General features: G+C 43.3%; 1 protein-coding gene across 1 annotated transcript in view; it reads left to right on the top strand.

Annotated features, from left to right (window-relative positions):
* The window catches only part of EP300 (EP300 lysine acetyltransferase), a 71445-nt gene extending 57127 nt beyond the window's left edge, over positions 1-14318 (top strand). The window contains exons 20-31 of the mRNA XM_081128639.1: positions 2-82; positions 2151-2207; positions 2932-3009; positions 3800-3867; positions 5045-5195; positions 5306-5452; positions 6048-6161; positions 6851-7016; positions 8114-8278; positions 9288-9449; positions 11581-11862; positions 12035-14318. Of these exons, the coding sequence (XP_080984765.1) occupies positions 2-82; positions 2151-2207; positions 2932-3009; positions 3800-3867; positions 5045-5195; positions 5306-5452; positions 6048-6161; positions 6851-7016; positions 8114-8278; positions 9288-9449; positions 11581-11862; positions 12035-14233 (3670 nt within the window). The 3' untranslated portion in view covers positions 14234-14318. The remainder of the gene's footprint in view (position 1; positions 83-2150; positions 2208-2931; positions 3010-3799; positions 3868-5044; positions 5196-5305; positions 5453-6047; positions 6162-6850; positions 7017-8113; positions 8279-9287; positions 9450-11580; positions 11863-12034) is intronic.
* The last annotated feature ends 830 nt before the right edge of the window (positions 14319-15148 follow it).

Genomic DNA, 15148 nt, shown 5'->3' on the forward strand with positions numbered 1-15148 from the left:
GGTATCATTTCTGTGAGAAGTGTTTCAATGAAATCCAAGGGGAGAGCGTTTCTTTGGGGGATGACCCTTCCCAGCCTCAAACGTAAGTAGCTGCATTGTTTTAGAAAGCGCCGTCTTATTTCTGTTTGTTGCCAGGTGATCATGCTCAGGCTTCTAAGTGGTCTTGGATTATGCTGTCCAGTATGGCAGCCATTAGCCACAGATGGCTACTTAAAAGTAAATAAAATTTAAAGTGCAAGTTTCTCACTTGCACTTGCCACATATCAAGTCCTATGGCTAGTGGCTGCCATATTGATCAGCACAGACAGAGAGCATTTCTCTCAGGGACTGCATTGGCCCTGGGTGGTCATTTTAGATATATTCTAAAGGAAGCAGTTAGCTTCTTTCCTAAAAGTGAAAAGTCGTAGGGCAAAGGACATCATTATTAACAGTTTTGAATTTGAGGGGAATTGAACAAAACCTTACAGCCTTTTCATCTAGGTTAATCATACAGAATCACTATAATTGTGAATATCATTAAATAGCATTAGGGCTTTGGTAGTTTGTTAGAGTGACTTAGAGACTTCATTAGGCTTTTGCGATCTTACAGGCTCTTACTTTTTGTTAAATGCCAGGAAAAGTTTTCAAACATATCCTGAACTGCCGCCTCATACTTTTTTTGTTGTTGTTAATCCTTCCCTGAAGATGCTTTTCCCATTGATTTTTAGAGAGAGTAGAAGGGAGCAAGGGGGAGAGAGAGGAACATTGATGTGATGAAAGAGACATCAATTGTTTTCCTCCTGCACGCACCCCTACTGGGGCCAGGGATCGAATCACTGAGCCACAGCATACTTCTAATCTCTGAGATTTAGTTAGACACTGTATTTCAAATTTGAACTGTCTTAGGAAGAAAATACTGTTCGGTGTATTTCTAATATTCTTCAACTTCTTTTCTTGTTTAACCCATAATAATCAGAAGCAGTTCAGAACACTCCAAAAAATATAGAATTGTTATGTTACTAGTAAAATAGGGCTTCTTTGAAAAACTGGTTAATTTTTCCAAATTGAGTTTTGAAGTTGCACTTTAATGACCATTGAAGTACAATATAGTAGAGTCAGCTTTCAATCTGGGGTATAGGTACTGGGTCCCCTTGAGCCCTCTGGAGATTTTCTGACCCTTGGCTAAACCAGGAAGTCAGGACTCTGGCTGGGTTTCCCTGATGCAGGACAGGAAGGCATCCTTACTATTTGCACTGTTGAGTGTCTTACCATGTGTTCTAAACCTTAGGACAGTGCACCTCTGACTTTGAAGAGTCTAGAAACCCCCTTCCGATGCTGTAGGAGTGCAGTGGACCTGAGAGTCTGTATTACTAGCAGGGCCTGCCTGTGCTGCCGATCTTCAGTACACTTAGAGTACAAGGTCGTAGGCCATGTAGAGGTGCATCTCTAGCCTGTAACTAGTAGGAAACAGTGGGGGCCCCTTTTTTGTGAGGAAGAAGCAGTAGTCAGTTGGCCCTCTGAAGTGTGTTCTAGATAGAGAATGATAGGAGTGCCAGCCTCTGTATTTGTGAGGCTGTGAGTGTGGTGTGAGGCCGCGAGTGTGATGTGCCAGTTCTGGAGGGCTGGGAGGCTGTGTGAAAATTTTAAAATAAATACTATAAAATAAGGAATTTTTACCCTTTAAAACTGAAATACGTGTTCTTAATATTGAAATTTTCTATGAATATAAAAAGTTGTTTAACTAGACTTCCTGAAAAATGAGTATTATTTTTATATAGTGGATTAGTTGCCTCTATAAACACCGTCTTTCATAGTTCAGTCTAGGAACATTAAACTATTAAAAGGCATAAATACATAACACTAAGAGTAGCAGATGAGCTTTAAAAAGGAAATGAAGGATGACCTCCCGTTCCTAGTTCTTCCTACCTTCTCCATTTCCTACAAGAATTGGATTTACTATAAAGCCCTTTCCAAAAACACAGGCATTCCTCCGTGTAAACATGCATTTTGTGGGAGCCAAGAATGTACCTGCTTTCAGTGTATCCTCAGGATATTCTCAGGTTTAAGTAATCCACTTACAGTATGAGATTTGTTCCTTGGGATAGGACAGTGGTCAGAGCGCTCATCTTTCTGTGTCACTTTTTCTCATTGTGTTCCTCTTTTCTCTTTAGTACAATAAATAAAGAACAGTTTTCCAAGAGGAAAAATGACACACTGGATCCTGAACTGTAAGTCATTCTTCCTGAATAGTCAGTACACTTGAACCTGCCCTCCTTTCAGTTTCTTGCTTTGCGTGGCCAGTGGGATAATTCTGTGTTCTTGGGCTGAATCTGCATACATACAGCTAACATAGATGGTAGAAATGCGGATGTCTGCATTACAGTTAGTATCCGTTTACAGCGCACTAAAGCACGTAACCGTTGGTGTTACATGGGCCCAGGTGAAGCAAGTTCAAAGTCCCTACCTCTGTGGTGAGGCCTTTCGGGGCACTGAAGTGTTCCAGTATGTTAGGCACCCTTAGAATGGCTAGGATGGTGTCGGACTCATTTGGAAGCTTCAGCTTAGTGATCTTTCACTTTCTACTTCTTCCCATAGTCACATTTAAAATTGTCACATTTAATAACTGAACTTAATTTCTTTTGAAAATTGCTCTACCTGTAATAATAAAGAGCTTTTAAAAAATTAAAAACTTGCCCGGCCGGGCGTGGCTCAGCGGTTAAGCGTCGACCTAGGATCCAGGCAATCAGGGTTCGATTCCCGGTCAGGGCACATGCCCGGGTTGTGGGCTACAGCCGATCAATGACTCTCATCATTGATGTTTCTATCTCTCTCTCTCCCTCTCCTTTCCTCTCAAATCAATAAGGATATTTTTTTTTTTTTTTAAATAATAAAAAATTAAAAACTTTTAAAAACTATTTCAAGTCTTTAGATATTTTGGCTTTTTATTTCCAGGTTTGTTGAATGTGCAGAGTGTGGAAGAAAGATGCACCAGATCTGTGTCCTTCACCATGAGGTCATCTGGCCAACTGGGTGAGACACCAGTATTTTATCTAGACTGTTTCTTCACCATGAGTTTTAGCGAGTTTTTGTCTTTGTGATGATTATATCTTATCTTCAAAGTTACTGTCTCTAAAAATTGTTCTTTGGATTGGGAGAAGCTAATTAAAGTCCAGATTTAAGCCAGGCTAGTGTGGCTCAGTGATTGAGCATCAACCCAGGAACCAAGAGATCACTGCTTCAATTCCCGTTCAGGGCACATGCTTCTCCGGTTGCAGACTTGATCCCCAGTAGGGGGTGTGCAGGAGGCAGCAGCCAGTCAGTGATGTTTCTATCTCTCTATGCCTCTCCTCTAAAAATCATTTAAAAAGTATATCTAAAATCAGTTTTAAAAAACAACAAAACATACCCTCAGGTGAGGATTTTTTTAAAAAGTACACTTAAAATCTATTGGTACTTTTGAGTGTATTTACATATCCACTAGCACACAGACTTCTGCCAGTGTGATTGCCCAAAAATCAAAATTCCTGTCTTAATCTGTAATCCTTCATCATCTTTTCACTCACATGTAAGGCAATTTATATGCCCTTCACATTTTTTCGTGTCTTTTGCCTATTTTTCAATTAGGTTTTTCCCTTTTTGTGTGTGAAGGGTATCTACAAGCTCTTCGTATATTGTTTGTATTAACTATTATATATTTAGAAATGTTTCTATTTCTCCCAGGTCATTTTTTGAATTTTAACTTTATACATACTTAAGATAGTATAGTATACATTAAGTTTTTCTCTAAGTTTTGTAAGCAAAGTCTTGGTTTACATTTTAGGTTTTTCTGTGATGGCTGTTTAAAGAAAACTGCACGAACTAGGAAAGAAAATAAGCTTTCTGCTAAAAGTAAGTTTCATTTTTACAGGTACAGCTTGGCAAGACTTCACGGAAGCATGCATAGTTAAGAATAAGCTACTTAAGATGAATTGCTTTGTTTCAGCCTTATTTAAAATATTTAACCAAACTAAAAATAACTTTTCTATAATGTATGTACTTAGAATTGAACTGTATTGTACTTTTTGGTATGAAATTCGATAGACCTAAGAAAAACATTTTCAGGGATCAGGGATTGTAAAATGGCAAATCTGTTTTTCTTACTTAGGCATTTCTCCATATTTGGGGCATTTTTTTTAATGGGGGCTAGGTGTGGAAATATTTGGCCAGAATTGCCATCCCATGAGTGGTTCCCTCAGTTTTGTCCATATCATTAGTGGGGGCTGCTTTTAGACCTCTATATGATCTTTTCAATTGAGGGTTGGGGGGGGACTGGTGGCCAAAAATTTTATACAATTAATATTAAAATTTATCTTACAATATTTGGTTTAGTTTCATAAGTACCTTTGCAATTCTTTGCTGATCTATAGGTTGCTTTAATTCCTGCAAGGTTTCTCGTAATACACAACTTTTTAAAAATTATTTTTGCAGCCCTGGCCAGTGTGGCTCAGTTGGTTGGGCGTCGTCCTGTGCACCGAGGGGGTCACTGGTTCGATTCCCGGTCAGGGCACATGCCCAGGTTTCAGGTTCAGTCCCTGCTCGGAGTGCGTGCAGGAGGCAACTGATCGATGTTTTTCTCTTACATTGATGTTTCTCTCTCCCTCCCTCCCTTCCTCTAAAATCAATAAAAACATTCTTTTAAAAAATTAGTTTAGCAGTCGAGGCAAAGTGCATATGGGTGGTCTATGTTTTAACTCTTCTGTAACTGGAAAGTTTTCAAAATAAAAAGTTGGACAAAATAACATTTAAAAAGTATTGACTACCATGCTTGCTGTAACTGCACATGTACTCTATTTGGAATGATAGAGGTCAGCATGGCCCCATGCGAGGATGATACACAAATTCGTGAAGTCTTCCACGGGGGGAATGCTTTCTAGTATTGACCACATTGCTTGCTTTTAGTAAAACCCAGCAAGTTGCTCTATTTGTATTGAAAAAGCAGACATGAGATTTGATATTGAATCTTAAGACTGAGAGTAATAAATTTGCATCTTGGTTGCTACTGAACTTTTAACTTCTACATTCCTAGGGTTGCCATCTACCAGGCTTGGCACCTTTCTAGAGAATCGTGTGAATGACTTTCTGAGGCGACAGAATCACCCTGAGTCAGGAGAAGTCACTGTTCGTGTCGTTCATGCTTCTGACAAAACTGTGGAAGTCAAACCAGGCATGAAAGCAAGGTATCTAGTAATCTCTTTCATGGATCTGCACTCACTCGTGCGTGCTCACTGTTGACGGTTCTGATCTGAATGAGTTCCTGTGGTTTTTCCCTCCAACCTGAACTGTGTAGGTTTGTGGATAGTGGAGAGATGGCCGAATCCTTTCCCTATCGAACCAAAGCCCTCTTTGCCTTTGAAGAGATTGATGGTGTTGATTTGTGCTTCTTTGGCATGCACGTTCAGGAGTACGGCTCGGACTGCCCCCCACCCAACCAGAGGTAGGTTTTACTAGGGCTGCCTTCCCTTCTGGAGTGCGTGGGAGTGGGCAGGGAGATGAGGAAGCAAAACGGGCAAGAAAGTGTTTGGTGTGCTTGGTTTAGAAACGCAAATTCTCAAGTGTAGTATTGAAATAAAACAAAAAACATAAAGTACTGTTCAGTACTGCCTTTCTGTGGTCATAGTAATGAGGAAAGGGTTGTGAATGGGAAACAAACTCATTACTTTTCAGAAAGTGGGCTTAAATTTAGGTTGTGTGAAGAGGTATGTGACTGAATGTCATGCAAATGAGGTAGCGTATGGTTTAGAATTTGTTTCCAAAATAGTATAAAGGCCAGAATAAGAATGCTGCCAGATCACATTTGGATCCATAAATATTGACTGATGCACTATGTTTCAGGCACTGCTGGGTGCTGGGGCTAATAGAGCCTTAGGCTCACTAAGCTCCCCTAAAGGGTTCATGATCTAGTATAGTACCCTGCAGACAAGGTGAGCTTTAAAAAGCACAGAAGAGAAGAGAGAGCTTGTATTTTTAGTCACATCGATAAGAACGCATGTGATGACCTGACTTGGTTTCTTTCTCCCCATTTGTTGTAGGAGAGTATACATATCATACCTCGATAGTGTTCATTTCTTCCGTCCGAAATGCTTGAGGACTGCAGTCTATTATGAAATCCTAATTGGATATTTAGAATATGTCAAGAAATTAGGGTAAGTTAAAAAGCAGTTGGTTTAAACTATCACTGTGGTATAGTGGTAAGATACAAGTTAAAACATGCAGATATATGACTTTCTTTTTTCTCAGCTTTGGTTTTCATCTACTAAAACTGGACCCTCATTTTTTGCTGGAGCGCTTTTGATGTTGCCCCCCATCCCAGTTTCATTTTGTTCAGTTAAGCTGTTTGGAGCAGTTTGATTTCAGAGTTGATTGTTACTCATTTAGGGCCCAAACCTTGAACATTTGCCTTGATCCCTTTATACCTGGGTATCAAAACCAAAAACAGAGGCCTGGAGGTGATAAAAATATGTCAGACTGGTTCCTTACCACCTCACCTTGCAGGTTTTTCTTCTCAACAACTTGGATTTTGTTTAGCTTTCTTATCGAAACGGATCCATTTCCCTTTGCATTGTAGCTTTCATTTGGTCGCTAAATGCAAATTTGGGATTTTGGGATCCAACTAGCTTCCATAGAACCTCTAAGAACTAAGCCATGTGAGCTCCATTGTTAGTGCTGCGGTTATGCAAAGCACTGGCCTAAGAACTCTGATCTGATGCTGCATTGTGTACTTTGTGTTGTCTTGGGGGGAAATCATTGGCTTCTGTACTGACTTGCACCTTGTATGGCATTCTTCCCAGAATGGATGATCATTTCTCTTCAATATTTCTTCTCTTTGTGTTAGTTATACAACAGGGCATATTTGGGCATGTCCCCCAAGTGAGGGAGACGACTATATCTTCCATTGCCATCCTCCTGACCAGAAGATACCCAAGCCCAAGCGACTGCAGGAGTGGTACAAAAAGATGCTTGACAAGTCCGTGTCTGAGCGAATTGTCCATGACTACAAGGTCAGGAGGAGTTGGGGGAGTGATAGAAGAGCAATTTACTAATCCTGCTGCTCTGTATTCTGCCACTTAACTGTCTTAAAAAGCTTCTATTTGTTCTTCCTCTTCCATGTAACATAAAATTATGATAATTTGGTAAAGTGTTTTTATTTTGCCTGAATTATTAAGGTGAAATATATCTGGCAAAATGTTTAAAAATTGCCAAACCTAGCAGTCAGTTGAGTACATCAGTGTTTAATATTCTCTTTTCTATAGTCAAACTTTTTCAAAGTAAAAACTAGGCCTTCAAAGAGTCTTCTTAGATAAGTAAATTTCTGTTTTAAAGATGTGACTAACTAAAAATGTGTTCTTAGTAGCCATTCGTAATTATAGGGCCTCTCATAATAAGAACTTGAACTACTGAGTTTCTTACCTGTTTTTACTCTTGGGGAGGAAGTTATCAGCTGGGTATTTTCCCGGCAGCACAGATCTCTGTCACTATCCATTTCCCAGTATTTGTAGTCTTTGTGTTGAACAGTGTTTCTCAGTGAGAGCTGCTGGAACTCCAAGGATGGTGCCAGGCAGGTGTGCCTCACATTGCACTGCCTTTGTCATCAGGAGTGGTAAAGGCCACATGTAAATGATGATTGGTCCTGGTAGGGTACTTGGTTATATAAAGGCAGATAATCTCCCTGCCTTCGTGGGTGGAGGAGAGAGAAAACCAGAAATACTGACTTAAGATGGCCTTTTTACTGTTTATGACACTAAATGTCTTCCCAGGGATGGTGCTTAGATAAAAAAATCTCTGCCGCCATTTTGGAAGGGATGGGGGGAGAGAGAAAAACATTGATATGAGGGAGACACAGCAATGGGTTGCCTCCCGCTAGAGCCCAAACTGGGGCCGGAGATGAAATCTGTAACCCAGGTACGTGCCCTTGACAGGGAATCAAACCTGTAATCCTTCGTGCACGGGCTGCCACTCTAACCACTGAGCCCCGCTGGCCAGGCCTAGGAGACATTTTAATCCTTGGTGTTTCATATGTCCATTAGCTGTGACTGCTTTTGTATAACACGTTTTTTAAAAATTAGAGACTTCATTTTGTGCATGGATATTTTCACAGGATATTTTTAAACAAGCTACTGAAGATCGATTAACAAGTGCAAAGGAATTGCCGTATTTTGAAGGTGATTTCTGGCCCAATGTTCTGGAAGAGAGCATTAAGGAACTGGAACAGGAGGAGGAAGAGAGGAAGCGAGAGGAAAACACCAGCAATGAAAGCACAGACGTAAGGGCTTTTCATTTTCCTTTCCAACTTCTACCTCGATTCTCATCTATAATCAGAAGTGAGCTTAAACTTTCAACTTGGTCTCAAAGCTCTCAGCTGTGAAAGGGCTCTTTAAATTGGGCAAGAAATACTGAGGTTCTCTATCTGTGGCTTTAAACCTTTTTAGCATGAGACCCCTCCTTTGTAAATGAAGTCTTGGATTTCCAGTTTGGAAACTGATCTGGAAACAGAAAGAAACCCCTGAATAGTGGATACAAAATTACCTATCTAGAGACGGAGATTGGTAAACTTTAGCTTCTGTAAAGGTCCAGATTATGGGTAGTTGGGGCTTTGCAGGACATATATTGTCTCCGACACTTTTTCTTCTTTTCTTTTAAACAACAGAAACAGGCCTGGACCACAGTTTACTAGTCCCCTGTGTACAGAGTCTGGTTTTGTAGGCGAATCATCTAAGGAGCTTTTCCTGATGTTACTGACTCATATAGCATGTCTAGAATTGCCGTCATTTAGTTTGACCTTCTAAAGTCACCCTTAAATAGTCTGTTGAACTCTTTACGGCTTTGTTGTTTAAATTCATTGATTGAATGTTTTTCAATAGTTTTTTGGAGTAGGTCCATAAAATTCTAGAATGTGAGAAGGAAATGAGTCCAATTCCTTGACTCACCACTTCCATGCACCCTTCACTGCCCCACACTCCTTGTTCCCCATCCTCAATCCTGGGATAGGATTGCTCGACCTGAGGGGACTCCAAACTCTGGGGCTCTTCAGTCAGAAAGCTAAGGTTGCCATTGTCTTAATGAAGGGTCTTAGTGTAGGGATTCTTCTTTGGGAGAAAACTAATGTTTACTGTAAATAGCTTAAAAATAAAGATTATGAGTAAAGAGCAGTTGGTGGAAAGCATAGTATATCCTCTAGTTTCAAAGAAAGGATTCTCTTTTACCATTCATATTATTCAAATCACTTCCTAACAGAACGTTAATGTTTTCTTGTCTCCTTTGCTGTCCTGCAGGTGACAAAGGGAGACAGCAAAAATGCTAAAAAGAAGAATAACAAGAAGACGAGCAAGAACAAGAGCAGCTTGAGTAGGGGCAACAAGAAGAAGCCAGGCATGCCCAGCGTGTCCAACGACCTCTCGCAGAAGCTCTACGCCACCATGGAGAAGCACAAAGAGGTAAGACGCAGCCCCACGGACGGGAGAGGAAACACTGCCCGCCGTGTTGGCATGTATGGCGTGAGCCCACACTGGGAATTCGGGAGAAGTCACATGAAGAAGAAAGAAGAGGGTGGTAGGAACAGGAACTGATAAGGTGGCTTTGACTTGTAGCTGTTGTAAATCTAGATGGTATTGGATTGTGTCTTACACAGTCATTTGCTGCTTGGTGACATTTTGGCCAGTGATGGACTGCATATACAATGGTGGTCCAATAAGACAATGAAGCTGAAAAATTCTTATCACCTAGCAATGTCACAGCCTTAGTAATGTCCTAGCACAGCGCATAACTCACGTTTATGGTGATGCTGGTGTAAACAAACCTACAGTGCTGCCAGTCATATAAAAGTGTAGCACATACAATATAATTACACTACTAGGTTATAGACCATGTAGCTTTGTGTAAATACTCTTTCCCACAGTGATGAAATCACCTAATGCATTTCTTAGAACATGTCCCAGTTGTGAAGTGGCACGTGACGATAGATTGTGAAAGCACAAGCATAGTTTATCTTGTGGGTGTGCCTCTGTCCGTTGTTCAGAAGATTGGCTTACTGGATGTTTTTGCTATTTTAAACAAAGTTCCTTAGAACTCTAGTTTGTCTGTAGTGGAACTTTGGCCAAGCAAATGAATAAAAATGTTGACTATTGGCCTTCCTGAAAGTGAATTGGGAAGTGGAGAGAATTGAAGAAAAGCTAAACTTTCATAAATACACTTGTAACCTCTTCTCAGAGAAGTTAAAACTTTGAATTATTTCATTATTTAAATTACCTACTTGTTGTGGGGTGCGTTGGGGTTCTTTTTCCATTAGCGTTATCACTGGTGAGATGAGAAGGGTAATTCATGTCAGATTTTTAATGTCTCAGTCAACTCTGTTCAGACATCGTAATCCAGTTCTTACAGGAAGTGGCTAATTATGTGGAGAGGGAGCTGAAGGCTTGAGTATGGAATTACAAGCAATTAAGCAGTCTCCGGGAGAGAAATGGTTATGGCAGAACCCTTCTTTAGAGTTATTGTAATGGTGCTTGACCTGTAAAGCTTTTCAGAGCATCTTTTCCCAGATACCACTACTCTACTAAGGTCAACAGGCCTACGATGATAGAGGCCTAATATCCCTTCGCCTGTGTCTTATCTTAAAAAACTCTTAAAACTGGTACAATACAGAGAGGGCAGTACAGCACTTGCTGACAGGGTCCTGACCTCATGAAGGTACCATTTTACATTTTATTAGGTTAATAAGAGTTTATAGTTATATATGAATTCATTTCAAATACATGTATCCCAGCTTCCTATTGCAGCCTTTCCACTAATGGTTATGGGAATTAATGGTGGTTATGTGTTTTCAAACTTCAATGAGCAAAAATTTTGCTGCTGCTACAGCAAGAAATAAGGTTTTGCTTTGTTACCTTTTCCACCCCACCAACATTTTTGTTGTTTCAAACTTACAGGAAAGTTGCATAAAGGACCTCCCCCCACACCCTTCACTTAGAGTCACCAGTTGTTAACATTTTATTACATTTCCTTTATTTCAGCGAGTACCTTCTAAGAAAGAAGACAGCCTCTGCATGGCCAAACTAGGTTTCATACTCAGGAAACATAACCAGTATCACCATCTGTTAAGGAGCGTGTGTCATGTTGAGTTGCCATGCCTTAGCTCCCGGCCTTATTTTCTTTCTTGACATGGACTTTTTGTTGAAGAGTGCAGGCCAATTGTTTTGTAAAATTTCCCTCAACTTGGATTTGTCTGGTTTGGTTTTGGTTTTTTGTGCGTGTGTGTGTTTTGTCTGGTAATTAGATTCAAATTAAACCATGAGTTGCATCTTATGCAGAAAGTCTGCTGTACCTGACCTGGTCCATTCTTATTTTGAAGGAATTACTGAAGGAGGTAGAAAAGATCAGGTGTAGATTTTAGGCCCATTGTAGACGGTCTCAGAGAATAGACCAGAGACATGAAGCAGGAGGGGGGCTGTATCACTAACAGAGTGTGTCGGCCCCACAGGCGGCCAGTCTGACTCGCTTGTCCAGTGTTACTGATCCAGCACTGCGTGGTGCTCTAGTTGCCAAGTCAAAATGAGCACATCTGTTTTGCAGGTCTTCTTTGTCATTCGTCTCATTGCCGGCCCTGCCGCCAACTCCCTGCCTCCCATCGTGGACCCTGACCCCCTCATCCCTTGCGATCTGATGGATGGGCGGGACGCCTTCCTCACCCTCGCGAGGGACAAACACCTGGAGTTCTCATCCCTCCGGAGAGCCCAGTGGTCCACCATGTGCATGCTAGTGGAGCTGCACACCCAGAGCCAGGACCGCTTTGTCTACACCTGCAATGAGTGCAAGCACCACGTGGAGACGCGCTGGCACTGTACTGTGTGTGAGGTATGCCCCAGGTGGCAGGGAGAGGAGGGCTCTGGAGGGTTCCGGGGGTCTGGCCTTCCTGTTTGAGTGGTAGAACTAAAGGGGCTTTTTAGCTCAAGCAGAATATGTAAAATGCTTTTGAATGACTTCAGTCTTGGAGAGTTGACCTTGCCACCTGTGTTCTTTTCCCCAGGATTATGACTTGTGTATCACCTGCTATAACACTAAAAACCATGACCACAAAATGGAGAAACTAGGTCTCGGCTTAGATGATGAGAGCAACAACCAGCAGGCTGCGGCCACCCAGAGCCCAGGAGACTCTCGCCGCCTGAGCATTCAGCGCTGCATCCAGTCTCTGGTCCACGCCTGCCAGTGCCGAAATGCCAACTGTTCCCTGCCCTCCTGCCAGAAGATGAAACGGGTCGTGCAGCACACCAAGGGTTGCAAACGGAAAACCAATGGAGGGTGCCCCATCTGCAAGCAGCTCATTGCCCTCTGTTGCTACCATGCCAAGCACTGCCAGGAGAACAAGTGCCCTGTGCCGTTCTGCCTGAACATCAAGCAAAAGCTCCGGCAGCAGCAGCTGCAGCACCGGCTCCAGCAGGCCCAGATGCTCCGCAGGAGAATGGCCAGCATGCAGCGGACTGGTGTGGTAGGACAGCAGCAGGGCCTGCCCTCCCCAACTCCTGCCACGCCAACCACGCCAACCAGCCAGCAGCCCACCACCCCACAGACGCCCCAGCCCCAGCCCCCTTCTCAGCCTCAGCCCACCCCTCCTAACAGCATGCCGCCCTACTTGCCCAGGACTCAAGCTGCTGGCCCTGTGTCCCAGGGTAAAGCACCAGGCCAGGTGACCCCTCCAACCCCCCCTCAGACTGCTCAGCCTCCCCTTCCGGGGCCCCCGCCTGCAGCAGTGGAAATGGCAATGCAGATTCAGAGGGCAGCTGAGACACAGCGCCAGATGGCCCATGTGCAGATTTTTCAAAGGCCAATCCAGCACCAGATGCCCCAGATGAACCCAATGGGCCCCATGGGTATGAACCCACCTCCCATGGCCAGAGGTCCCAGTGGACATTTAGAGCCAGGGATGGGGCCCACTGGGATGCAGCAACAGCCACCATGGGCCCAAGGAGGATTGCCTCAGCCCCAACAACTACAGTCTGGGATGCCAAGGCCAGCCATGATGTCAGTGGCCCAGCATGGTCAGCCATTGAACATGGCCCCCCAACCAGGATTGGGCCAGGTCGGTGTGAGCCCTCTCAAACCAGGCACTGTGTCTCAACAAGCCTTACAAAACCTTTTGCGGACTCTCAGGTCTCCCAGCTCTCCCCTCCAGCAGCAACAGGTGCTTAGTATCCTTCACGCCAACCCCCAGTTGTTGGCTGCATTCATCAAGCAGCGGGCTGCCAAGTATGCCAACTCTAATCCGCAAACCCTCCCTGGGCAGCCTGGCATGCCCCAGGGCCAGCCAGGGCTGCAGCCCCCTGCCATGCCCGTTCAGCAGGGGGTCCACTCCAATCCAGCCATGCAGAACATGAATCCCATGCAGGCGGGAGTCCAGAGGGCCAGCCTGCCCCAGCAGCAACCACAGCAGCAGCTCCAGCCACCCATGGGAGGGATGAGCCCCCAGGCTCAGCAAATGAACATGAATCACAATACCATGCCTTCACAGTTCCGAGACATCTTGAGACGACAGCAGATGATGCAGCAGCAGCAGCAGGGAGCAGGGCCAGGAATTGGCCCTGGGATGGCCAACCACAACCAATTCCAGCAGCCCCAAGGAGTTGGCTACTCCCCGCAGCAGCAGCAGCAGCAGCAACAGCAACGGATGCAGCATCACATGCAACAGATGCAACAAGGGAACATGGGACAGATGGGCCAGCTCCCCCAGGCCTTGGGAGCAGAGGCAGGAGCCAGTCTGCAGGCCTATCAGCAGCGACTCCTTCAGCAACAGATGGGGTCCCCTGCTCAGCCCAACCCCATGAGCCCCCAACAGCATATGCTCCCAAATCAGGCTCAGTCCCCACATCTACAAGGCCAGCAGATCCCTTCTCTCTCCAATCAAGTGCGTTCTCCCCAGCCTGTCCCTTCTCCACGGCCACAGTCTCAGCCCCCCCACTCCAGCCCTTCCCCAAGGATGCAGCCTCAGCCTTCTCCACACCACGTATCCCCACAGACCAGTTCTCCACATCCGGGACTGGTAGCTGCCCAGGCCAACCCCATGGAACAAGGGCATTTTGCCAGCCCGGACCAGAATTCGATGCTTTCTCAGCTCACTAGCAATCCAGGCATGGCAAACCTCCATGGTGCAAGCGCCACGGACCTGGGACTCAGCACCGATAACTCAGACTTGAATTCAAACCTCTCGCAGAGTACACTAGACATACACTAGAGACACCTTGTAGTATTTTGGGAGCAAAAAAATTATTTTCTCTTAACAAGACTGTTTTGTACTGAAAACAATTTTTTTGAATCTTTCTTAGCCTAAAAGACAATTTTCCTTGGAACACATAAGAACTGTGCAGTAGCTGTTTGTGGTTTAAAGCAAACATGCAAGATGAACCTGAGGGATGATAAAACACAAAGAATATATTTTTGTTAGGGCTGGTTACCACCGGCCTTTCCCCGTGTGTGTGTGTGGTTCAAGTGTGCACTGGAGGAGGCTGAGGTCTGAAGCCACCCACATGCTCCTGCCTTGCACCTCCAATAGGTTTTATTATTTTTTTTAAATTAATGAAAATATGTAATATTAATAGTTATTATTTACTGGTGCAGATGGTTGACATTTTTCCCTGTTTTCCTCACTTTATGGAAGAGTTAAAAAAGAACATTTCTAAAACCAGAGGACAAAGGGGGTTAATGTTACTTTAAAATTACATTATATATATAAATATATATAAATATATATTAAAATACCAATTTTTTTTCTCTGGGTGCAAAGATGTTCATTCTTTTTAAAATGTAAAAAAAAAAAAAAAAAAAATTTCCCTTTCCTCCCCTCAAGTCAACTTTTGTGCTCCAGAAAATTTTCTATTCCGTAAGTCTGAGCGTAAAAACTTCAAGTATTAAAATAATTTGTACATGTAGAGAGAAAAACGACTTTTTCAAAATATACAGGGGCAGCTGCCAAATTGATGTATTATATACTGTGGTTTGTTTCTTGGAAGAATTTTTTTTGTTATTTTTACATCTAACAGAAAAAAATTAAAAAGAGGGTAAGAAACGATTCCACTGGGATGATTTTAACACGCGAAATGTCCCTGGTTTCTTCGCTTGCTTTCTCCCTCCTCGCCCTGCCCCGACACAC

This window comes from Miniopterus schreibersii, assembly GCF_964146895.1.
Source record: "Miniopterus schreibersii genome assembly, chromosome: 2".
NCBI lineage: Eukaryota > Metazoa > Chordata > Mammalia > Chiroptera > Miniopteridae > Miniopterus > Miniopterus schreibersii.